Consider the following 12,127-nt stretch of genomic DNA (forward strand, 5'->3'; position numbering starts at 1 on the left):
ATAGCACAATGGCTTCACAGCTCCAGGATCCCAGGTTCGATTCCAGCTTGGGTCACTGTCTGTGCGGAGTCTCCCCCTTTGTGCGTGGGTTTCCTCCGGGTGCTCCGGTTTCCTCCCACAGTCCAAAGATGTGCAGGTTAGGTGGATTGGCCATGATAAATTGCCCTTAGTGTCCAAAATTGCCCTTAGTGTTGGGTGGGGTTACTGAGTTATGGGGATAGGGTGGAGGTGTTGACCTTGGGTAGGGTGATCTTTCCAAGAGCCGGTGCAGACTCGATGGGCCGAATGGCCTCCTTCTGCACTGTAAATTCTATGATCTAAGAAGGATCGAAGTTGGTTAATATTCTGAGGTGCTGGTGCCTCAGTAATGGTTTTGGCCTTTGAAGGAGACGCTTGGCATTGTTTACATGTCTTAAATATTTAATTGAAGATCTGAAAATTTAGTATTGTCCTTCAGGACTCTTAATCCATAATTCTCTAACCTTTTGTAGTGTAGCATCCAGGTTGCAAAAATGTTCTTCCTCTTCATCTTTACCAGTAACCATAATGCTATCCAGGTAACAATAGACTCCTCTTGACCCGCTTAAAATTTAGTCCATTGCTCTTTGGAACAATGTTGGAACTGAAGTGATGCCAAATGGTAATTAATTCTGTGTCACAATCATCAGGAACTGTTGCAACTCCTGATTTAGGTTCATTTGCAGGTATGCTTGACTTGGGTCAATCTTGCTAAAATATTGTTCTCCAGCCAAACCTGCAAACAGTTCACTAATGAGGAGTAGAGGGCATTATTCCACACAAAAAACAGGATTAATAGTTACTTTGAAGTCACCACCAATACCCATGGAACTGTTTTTTTGCAACCAGTACAATTGGGGTAGGTTCCAAGACTCTGATCTCCACCAATCATCCCAAATTTGCCTCTATTTCCTTTAAGTATTTCGCCTGACTTCCTCCTTTGATCTTCAACTTCACTAAGATAATTAACTACACCAAATACACAACACAAAGGTCCCTGTGGATACACTGGTGATTGATCTCTAAGCAGATCCAAATCCAGTTATAAAAGTAAAGTCCGGAAGATCTGAAATGAAAACAAGCTGCTGGAAAAACTCACCCCCAGTCTTGGCAGCATCTGTGGAGGTTGACGGAGTTGACGAAGATTCAGATTGGACTCCAAACGTAACTGTTTCTCGCTCCACAGATGCTGCCAGGCCTGTTAAGCTTTCCGACACTTTGTTTTTCTAAATCCGTCGATAACTGTTTTCTGACCAGTCTTCCAGCCAATTTTCAAGTGGAGTATGTTACCACTAATACCATATATTCCAATTTTGTAGAGAAATCTGTTGTGCAGAGAAATCTCTTGTGCAGTACGTTAATGAAAGTTTTTTTTTGAGTAATGTGATAATGATTATTGGACATCTTTCAGCCACAGAAAAAGGTGCAAGACATGATTTTATTTTTTATTGAAATACGGGATGTCCCTCTCTATACAAATAATCCCATTTCATCCCTAATATTCCCTCCAGCATTTACCCTATTCCTGACATCACTGGGCCCGTAGTTACCCGGGTTCATTTTATTGTAAGACAGGGGGCTGAGTCTAAGTGCTGACACCAACCGAGGATCCATGGAGTTCCACGTCGGAAAGATCGGCAGGACACCCGCACCAATTACGCTATCAGTGAGGGGCTAGCACCTGCATCATGTGGAACATCAGCAGACACATCAAAAAATGGTGTGGCAATTGCTGTGTCCGAGATGGACACACGCAGGGCTGACGTGATGCACACTTGCCACCGATCGCAGCCGGAAAGGTGGCACTGGTTGTGCCGGACCATGTCTCCATCCACCCTGACCCTACTGGCCATCTCCTTTATATGGTCTGCGATACCAGAGTGCAGGAATGTGGACACAAAAATGTTTTCAACCAATTCCATTCACTCCATATGATGTCAACAATATATTAATGACTGAATACAGCAATGGCCATGGGCCGCAGCAGCATTCAGCCAGTGTTGAGGACTGGTGCCCAAAATTCTGCCCCTCTAATCAAGCTGTTCTCGTACAGTTCCAACAAAGTGGAAAACTACCCAGGTATGTCCTGTCAATAAAACGCACGACTGCTTGTCACATCAGCTTCTACTTTCAATCATCAAGAAAGATGGCATTGAAAGGTATCATCACCAGTACTACCAAATGGTACATGCTCATCAATAACCTGGTCACAGGTATTCCAGACCTCAGTACAGCCTTGGTCCAAACCAGGATGAATTCCAGAGGTGAGGTTGACTGACCTTGACATCAATGCAGCATTTGACCAATATGGGCACTGGGGTGGAGAGAGTATGATTCTTCACTGACTGGAGCCATACCTTGCTCAAAGGTTGTGGCTATTGAATGCTACTCATTTCAGCAGGAGTCCCTCAGGACAATGTTGAAGGCCCAACCATCAGCTGTTTCATCGATGATCTCCATCATACATCAGAAGTGGGGATGTTCACTGATGATTGCTTGGTACTTAGTGCCATTCATAACTCCTCAGATACTGAAGCAGTACGTGCCCGTATGCAGCAAGACCTCGACAATATTCAGATTTGGGCTGATGAGAGGCAGATGGTTTCTAGGCAATAGCTACCTCCAAACAAAGAACCTAACCACCTTCCGATGACTGACAGGCAAAGGCATTGTCATCATTGAATCCCTCACCATTTTGTAGTTCACCACTGACCAGAGAATTAACATACAAACAGTGGCTGCAGGGCCAGGTCATATGCTGAGTACTCTGCAGCAAACAACTCGCCCCTGATTCCCAAAATCCTGTCCACTATCAAGTCTATCAAGTCAAGAGTGTGAACTTGCCTGCAGAAGTGCAGATCCAGCAAAACTCCAAAGCATCTCACAATCCAAGGTAAAGCAGCCCACTTGATCGGTTCTGCATCCACCACCTTAAATATTCACTCCCATCTCCACTGGGAGGGGGTGGAGAGAGGAGATTAAACCCATTGTCTGCCCATTCAACACGCAAATGATACTATAAACTACCAAAACCACCAGCCCATTATGAATTTCTATCATGTTTAAGAAGTACGATTGTGCATAAATATACTGAATATTTTGCTTAATCTCTATCCAAGTTAAATCTGCCAATTCAGTAGGAAATTGGCTATTTATATAATGGCATGATTCACATGACCTTGTGGTGGTCAATTCTGAAGCATTCCATGGAACCCAGAATGATATGGAAGCAAAATTTGCTACAACTGCACCAACAACAACTTGTATAGCACCTGTAAAGAAAAATTCCGCAATGCATGATAAAACAGAGTATAACAGAGCCAAATGAGGTGATACTGGGTCAGATGACCAAAAGTTTAATCAAGAGGTAGGTCTGAAGGAATATATTAAGAGAAAAGCAAGGTAGAGACACAGATGCAAGGAGAGGATTCTAGAGCTGAGGGCTTGGGCAGCAGAAGGCATGGTCATGAATATTGGAGATGCACAATGGGCCAGAATTGGAGGTGTGCAGATATTTTGGAGGCTTGTAGGACTGAGGAGATTAGAGATGTGCCAGTATGTAAAATTCTTAAAAAAAGAAAACCATTATTTCCAATTTACTGCAGTGCATCATGTAATGAACTAGCCTAGTAAAGAATTTTATAATATTGAAGAAAATAAATCTGTTCTGCCTCGTATTTCAGCTTAAACTGTTTGTTTTAATCAACAGGACAGGCCGATGGCCTGTGTCGAAAGCTTGGATCTCCGTGTCTTAACCCCAAACCACAAAAACCATGGGATAAAGATGCATGGGAAATTCCACGTGATTCTGTGAAGCTGGTTAAGAAGCTCGGAGCTGGACAGTTTGGAGAAGTGTGGATGGGTATGTGACTTGAGGTTACCTGGTTAATATTCTAAATATATATCAAACTGAAATTAAATACTGGGCAGTGTTCTCTAGCTTTGTTGCGCTCTTGCTCAAATGAAATGCCATAACTAAGAGATGTTTTAACTTCACCTCTATAATGGCATATTAATTCAGAGGAAGAGGGTTGAATGGGCCAGCACCGATTGGTCTTCAAGTCAGAAGTGTACTCAATTTGTGATCCAGTGTCTTAAATTTGTCCCAAGGCGTGATGCAGTTGTTGACGGCCATGGCAAAATTGGGATTTTTGTTTTTTCGAAAATATTTTATTGAGGCATTTTTGTCGTAACTTTTTAACATTCTAAACCGAGAGATCCAACACACGCAAAAACCCCACAATAGCGTACCCAATTCCCCAAACCCTAACTACCCATACATTAGATTCCCTGCCCGTGTGCGTCACTTTCATCCACCCCCCAGCTGACAGTCAATTTTCCTTGAAGTCGATGAATGGCTGCCAACTCTGAGTGAACCTCTTAAGGCGAACTTCATTTTCTCTAGTCTAAGAAACCCTGCCATGTCACTGACCCAAACCCCCGACATTGGAAGCTCCGAGTCCCTCCATCCCTGCAAAAACCGTTGCCGGGCCACAAGGGAGGCAAAGGCCAAAAAGTCGGCAACTCTCCCGGATCTTCCGACACTCCATATTGCCTTCTCTGGACTCTGAGTCACCCTCCCTTCCAGGACCTCTGACATCTGAAAATCCCTGCCAAAATCCCCTCGGCCGCAGACATGCCCAAAACATATGTACATGGTTCGCAGGACTTCCCCCTCAGTGCCCACACCTGTCCTCCACCTCCTCAGAAACCTGCTCATCCGGGTCACGGTCATGTGAGCCCTGTGGACCACCTTAAACTGGATCAGGCTAAGCCTGACACACAACAAAGATGCATTGACTCTCCTCCTCTGGGCCTTCTCCCACAACCTGAATTCCAACTCTTCTCCCAGCTCTTCCGCCTACTTCCTCCTCACCTCCCCAATTGGGACCCCTTCCCACTCCATCAGTTCCTTGTATTATTTCCGAGACCCTCCCATCCCCAACTGTTTTAGACAACACCTTATCCTGTAGTCCCCTTTAGTGGGAGGCGAGGGAAGCTCGGGACCTGCCTCCGAACAAAATTCCGTACCTGCAGGTACCGAAACCCGTTCAACCCGGCAACTCAAATCCCTCTAGCTCCTCCAAGCTCAGGAAACTCTCCTCCATGAAGAGATTCCCAAATCTCTCAATCCCTGCCCGCTGCCACCTCCTGAAGTCCCTGTCCAGCCCCCCCCGGAACAAACTGGTGATTGTCACAAATCGGTGACCTCACCGACGCCCCCTCCAGTCTCGTGTGCTGCCTCCATTGCCCCCACACTCTCAGGGCTGCCACTACCACTGGGCTTATGGTGTAGCGGGCCAGCGAGAATGGCAGGGGCGCCGTTAAAAAAGCCTTCGTACTCGTGCCCTTGCAAGATGCTGCCTCCACACTCTCCCACACTGACCCCTCCCCCACTACCCATTTCCTAACCACGATATATTAGCCGCCCAGTAATAATGAATAAAGTTTGGAAGAGCCAAGCGCCCCTCGCCCTCTGGGCTCTCCCGTATAGAACCCGAGATCACCGCGTTCATCTTCCTAAACAATGCCTTGGGGATGAAGATTGGAAGACACTGAAACACGAACAGCAATCTCGGGAAACTGCCGTTTTCAGTCTGTACCCTCCTCGCCAGTGACGGTGGGAGCATGTCCAACTACGAAAGTCCCCTTTCATTTGCTCAGTCACCCTGCCCAAATTTAATTTATGGTGCTGCCCCCAGTCCCTTGCCACTGGAATCCCTGGGTACCTAAAACCCCTTCCCGCCACTTTAAACGGCATCTCCCTCAGTCTCCTCTCCTGCCCCCTTGCCTGGATCGCAAAAACCTCACTCTCGCCCATATTCAGTTTGTAACCTGAGAATCGACAAATTCCTCCAGTGTCCCCATAATTCCTGCAATTCCCCCCCAAACGGGTCTGTTATATAAAGGAGCAAATTGTCCGCATAGAGAGAGACACTATGTTCTACCCCTTTTCTCACTATCCCCCACTAAATGTTTGATGCTCTGTGTCATTGCCAAAGGCTCTATGACCAGGGCAAATAGTAGTGGGGAGAGTGGACACCCCTGTCTCGTCCCCCGACACAGACTAAAATATTCTGATCGAACCCTGTTTGTCCTTGCATTCGCCACCTGTGCCTGATATAGCAACCGGTCCCAATCCACAAATCCTTAACCCAAACCTTCTCCGAACATCCCACAAATACCACCACTCCACCTGATCAAAGGCCTTTTCTGTATCGTTGGCCACCACCACCTCGACCTTGTGCCCCTCCACAGGCACATTATCACATTTAGGAGCTGCCTAATGCTGGACGTCGGGTGTCATCAACAAATCCCGTCTGGTCTTCCCCCTATTACCCCTGGGACACAATAATCTATGCGTGTGGCCAAGACCTTTGCCAGCAATTTAGCATCAACATTTAACAAGGAGATTGGCCTATACGAGCCACAGCTCTCCGAATCCTTATCCTGCTTCAAAATAAGGGAAATCGATGCCTGTGATAACGTTTGGGGGGGGGGGGGGGGGAAGGGAGGAGTACTCCCAGGTCCTTTGACTCATTAAAAGCCTTTTACCAAGCACAATTGGGGCACCCATACCCTCCACCAACTCCTCATCTATCCTCAGGAACTCCAGCTACCCCCCCCCCCCAAATCGCTTTATACCCTCTTCCCCGCTTGGGGGGGTGGGGTTCCAATTTATACAATTTACTATAAAACTCCTGAAACACAATTTACCCCCGCCGGATCCAAAACCACCTACACCCCCCCTCCTTATCTCTCCCCTTTCCCAATCTCTTTCGCCGCCTCCTGTTTCCTCAGCTAGTGCGCCAGCATCCTGCTGGCATTTTCCCCATATTCGTACACCGCCCCCTTTACCCTCCCCAGCTGTTCATCCTCCTTACCTGTGGACAGGATCCCAAATTCCAGCTGCAGTCTCTGATGTTCCTTCAAAAGCCCGTCATCCGGAGACTCCGAGTACCTCCTTCCACTTGTAAAATTTTGCCTACCAGCCTGTCCAACTCTGCCCACTCAGCCATCTCCTTATGGGCCCGAATTGAGGTGAATTCCCCCCCCCTAATAACCGCTTTCAGTGTCTCCCAAACCACACCTGCCGAAGAAATTTTCCCCCTCGCCAGCTCACATACCTCCTCCTCTGCCAGCAGCCTCACATCCAACCTCCATTGTGGGCGCTGGCCTTTCCCTTGCTGACTTGCAAGTCCACCCAGGGCGTGGTCTGACACCACTATTGCTGAATATTCAGCATCTATCACCTCAGCCAGCAACCTTTCATCCATCACAAAGAAATCTATCCAGGAATACACCTTATGCACATGGGAGTAGAATGAAAACTCCTTACTCTGCCTCCCAAATCTCCACGAATCGCCCCCCTGCCCCCCCCCCCCCCCCCCCCCCCCCATGCGCTCCATGAACCCCCAAAGCTCCCTTGCCATAGCTGATGCCTTCCCAGACCTAGAACTCGACCGGTCCAACCTTGGATCCAGGACCGTATTGAAATCTCCCCCTATAATCAGTCGATGTGAATGGGGAGTCCCCAGTAATCCACCCTAACATGAATAAACGATCCCCATTTTATTTTGTGCTGGTTTCCAGGAATTTCCACTAATTTTCCATTCCTCCATCAGGAGGACAACCGCAAAGGTTCTACCTCTTTTCTTTTTAAGGAATAGGTACTTGCTGGAATGGCCTGGAGATGTACAACTCCAGCTTGAGGATGGAGAAAGTCGTATTCGGCCTTCATCTCTTAACATACTGGGGCTTTGCCATTGACCAGAAACTGAACTGGAATAGGTCCGGTTGGAAATTCATGAGACAAATAATTCACCACCTGACTCTCCAAAGCCAGCACATCATGTACAAGGCATACATCAGGAATATGGTGGCACACCCTTAACATGCCTGGTTTGAGTGCAGCTCAACTACACTCTAAGCTCAACACTATCCAGAGCATTGCATCTCACTTGATTGGCACACCATTCGCCAACTTAAACATTCATTTCCTTCACCACAGCAGCAGTGTGTCATATATACAAGATGCACTGCAGCAAATGGCCAAGGCTCCTTCAACAGCATCTTCCAAACCTGTCACCAAAGGGCAACAAATACATGTGAACATTACCAAGCCATACACCATTCTGACTTATTATATTGTCGTTACTTCACTGTTGGTGAATAACAATCTTAACTCCCCTCCTACAACACATGGACGGCAGAGTTCATGGTCAATTGGGGATGTTGAATAAAGCTAGCTTTGCCGATAACACCCATACCCCATGAAAGAATTTTTTAAAGAATTGACAGCGACCTGAAATATATTTGTCCCCTCTGCCTATTGAGGTATTTGGAGGGTTGAAAGAAGAAAGTACGGGTGAAGAAAGTACAGCAGCATTTTTTTTGATGGACCAGTTTATTAAATTTTGCTATTTTTGGACCTGGTTACGGTTTACAATATCTTGTTTTCAAGTAGGGCTGTAAAATCAGTGCTTCAAATTTTATGCTGCCAAAAGTTGTGTTGGCACAATACATATTTGAGATTAATGCTTCGTAAACCTTATTGTCCTGTGTTTTAAGTCAATGGAATAATGAGCTATCAATGCACATATGATTTTATGGGAATCAATTAGTAATGTTAACTTGCATAAAACACATGGAAACATTGCAGCCACCTCAATGGGGGAGGGGGGAAGAAGAGATATAACTGTGGGTGGGATTTTGTGGACCCCCTGGCATATTTTCCAGCGGTGGAGGTGGCTCCTCATCGGCTGCCAGCTGCATGTCTGTTGACCAGCGTTTGGTATTGCTTGCCTGTCCCACTGCCGGGGAACCCACCCTCTGACTCATTTATTGACTTGAAGTTTAATGAGCCCTCCCATTCCAGAGGCAGCAAAGTGGGCATCATCAGGATAAAGCAGTTTTACATAAATAAAACTTTGAAGTCCATTGCAAGTGTTGGAGAGATTTACTTTTTCCAGTCTCATCCTCTGCCCTTTCACTATATAACAGTACTCAGTCTCTGGGTCAACAATGTGCAGGTGAGCTGTGCGCTGGTTGCTGAATGCAAAATGAACAGCAGGAAAGCCTTGAAATACCATAAATAATGATTCAACTATTAAATGACTGCTAAATGGTGACACTTGACAGTGCATGGAATTACGAGATGAAAAGTATCATTTAGTTTTCATATTCGTATCACAAAGACCATGGTGAGACTACCATTTCATAATCGTTTCATTCAGTTACAATTTAAAATCTGTGTCGATTAGCCACATATAGAAAGTATTGATTGACATAAATTTGAGAAATTCTATAGATCCCAAATCTTCATTAAAGTGGAACATGGATGGAAGGCATGATGTGGAGATGCTGGCGTTAGACTGTGGTGAGCACAGTAAGAAGTCTTGCAACACTAGGTTAGTTCAACAGGCTTGTTTCAAACACTAGCTTTCAGAGCACTGCTCCTTCCTCAGGTGAATGAAGAGATATGTTCCGGATCCAGATATAAGGGTAACCCCAGGTTAAAGAGGTGTGAATTGTCTCAAGCCAGGACAGTTGGTAGGATTTCGCAAGCTCAGGCCAGATGGTGGGGGATGAATGTAATGCAACATGAATCCAAGGTCCCAGTTGAGGCTGTACTCGTGTGTCCGGAACTTGGCTATAAGTTTCTGCTCGGCAATTTTGCGTTGTTGCGCGTCCTGAAGGCCGCCTTGGAGAGCGCTTACCCAGAGATCAGAGGCTGAATGCCCTTGACTGCTGAAGTGTTTCCCGACTGAAAGGGAACATTCCTGCCTGATGACTTGTGGCGCGAAGATCCGTGTTGCAGGGTCTGCATGGTCTCGCCAACGTACCACGCTTCGGGACATCCTTTCCTGCAGTGTATGAGGTAGATAACGTTGGCCAAGTCACACGAGTATGTACCGCGTACCTGGTGGGTGGTGTTCTTGCGTGTAATGGTGGTACCCATGTCGATGATCTGGCACGTCTTGCAGAGAACATCTTTCTGGAACATACCTCTTCATTCACCTGACGAAGGAGCAGTGCTCCGAAAGCTAGTGTTTGAAACAAACCTGTTAGACTTTAACATGGTGTTATTCTTACCATGGATGGAAGAGGCTAGACGTTCTGCACATGTTATAAGTTTTTTATGTCCCAGCAACTTGCCATAATATTAGAACTTGCCAGAATATTAGTTTATCATCTAGCAATTCAAGTCATGTGTTCTTTGATTCTATTGTTTGTTGGCATGAAATCATTCACTGTATGAAATGCAAACTACATTGTTTTTCACACTGTTGAATGTTTAACCTTTTTTCTTACATGAAACTGATATCAATTCCAGGAAGCTTTTACTTCAGAAATAAAATATGCAGGGTGGACTGAAGTGCAAGATGTTTCCTCTAACTTGTGCAGCTAGTGTAACGTATACAGGGTGAAGCTCTTCCTTTTGTCATTGTTGTTGCAAGTGGCACAGTGCATAGGTAGCAGTGCACATTTCCCCTCTTTCTACTTCGGTCAACTATTCCTTTGCATTGTATCATAGAATTTACAGCGCAGAACGATGCCATTCAGCCCATAATGAGTCTGCACAGGCCTTGGAAAGAGCACCCTACTTTAAGCCCATGCCTCGACCCTACCCTCGTAACCCCACCTAACCTTTTGAGCAATAAGGGCAGCACGGTAGCATAGTTGTTAGCACAGTTGCTTCACAGCTCCAGGGTCCTAGGTTCGATTCCCGGCTTGGGTCACTTTGTGTGGCATCTGCACATTCTCCCCTTGTATGCGTGGGTTTCCTTTGGGTGCTCTGGTTTCTTCCCACAGTCCAAAGATGTGCAGGTTAGGTAGATTGGCCATGATAAATTGCCCATAGTGTCCAAAAAAGGTGAGGTGGGGTTACTGGGTTACAGGGATAGGGGGGAGGCATGGGTTTAAGTAGGGTGCTCTTTCCAAGAGCCGATGCAGACTCGATGGGCCAAATGGCCTCCTCCTGCACTGTTGATTCTATCATGGCCAATCCACCTAACCTGCACATCTTTGGACTGAGGGAAGAACACAGAACATCCAGAGGAAACCGTCGCAGACACCGGAGAGACCCTCAGGCTGGAATTGAACCTAGGTCCCAGGAGCTGTGAGGCAGCAGTGCAAGCCACCGTGCCATCTATTTCTTACTGTGACAGGGCAATGGGAAAATAAGTAGTTTTTGATGGTTAGCATTTGGGGATTTCAGTTACAGAATATCTTCTACACAAACATTTCAATTTTGTACTGTCCCGCTTGAGGCCATTTGCAACAAACTGCAATTTGAAAATGGCTTTAATGTCACAGAAACTTTGATCAATGTTCTTTTACACAGTAAAGAACTAGTTTTGAGGACATGTAGAGATGGGGAAGAGATTTATCTGTTGTCTATTTTTGTTGAAATTGCAAATGAATGATAAAAGTTTGAATTTGCTGTTAATAGGAAAGAGGAATTTTTCCTGCAGATGAATAAACTTTGTACAACTTTTTTGTTCATTGGATGTGGGTGCTGTTGGCTAGGCCAGCATTTATTGTCCATCTCTAATTGGCCTTGTTCCAGAGGGTATTTAAGAGTCACCACATGTCTGGAGTCACATGCTAAGGACGGCAGATTTCCTTCCCTAGTGAACAAGATGAGTTTTTACGACAATTGTTTTGTGGTCATACTGCATTTTTTAATTCCAGATTTTTGTCGAATTCAAATTTCACCACTCTGATGCGGAATTCGAATCCAGGTCCCCAGAAGATTACCCCGAGTATCTGGGACCATTGGTCCACTCACAATACCATTTGTGTCACCACCTTCCTTAGTACTGTTAGGACCATATAACTGTCATCTGGGATTGTTGGTGGTCAGGGTAGATTGTGGTGTTGGTTTATGGCCTTCCATCTAGGGACTTTGAGAAATTTGTCTGTTTGAAATGATTAACAAACTCTAGAAGGAGGTAAATAAGGTGGATCTAGCCTATTATGGTGTAAATTATACATAGCCCATTGTGAAGGAGTGCTCATTTGGTTATTTTCAATTCTTTTAACTTTTTTTAAAAAACGGTCAGAGCTGACATGGCAACTATGAGGGGGATCTTATCAGTAATCT

The 12,127-nt window shown here is 45.7% G+C and overlaps 1 protein-coding gene across 2 annotated transcripts in view; it reads left to right on the forward strand.

Annotated features, from left to right (window-relative positions):
* Window positions 1-12,127, forward strand: part of lyn (LYN proto-oncogene, Src family tyrosine kinase) — a 147,350-nt gene that overhangs the window by 91,816 nt on the left and 43,407 nt on the right. For both annotated transcript variants that reach the window (XM_038809384.1, XM_038809383.1), the window contains exon 8: window positions 3,728-3,880. In XM_038809384.1, the coding sequence (XP_038665312.1) occupies window positions 3,728-3,880 (153 nt within the window). The remainder of the gene's footprint in view (window positions 1-3,727; window positions 3,881-12,127) is intronic.

Source organism: Scyliorhinus canicula, chromosome 10 (genome assembly GCF_902713615.1).
Source record: "Scyliorhinus canicula chromosome 10, sScyCan1.1, whole genome shotgun sequence".
In the NCBI taxonomy this organism is placed as follows: Eukaryota; Metazoa; Chordata; class Chondrichthyes; order Carcharhiniformes; family Scyliorhinidae; genus Scyliorhinus; species Scyliorhinus canicula.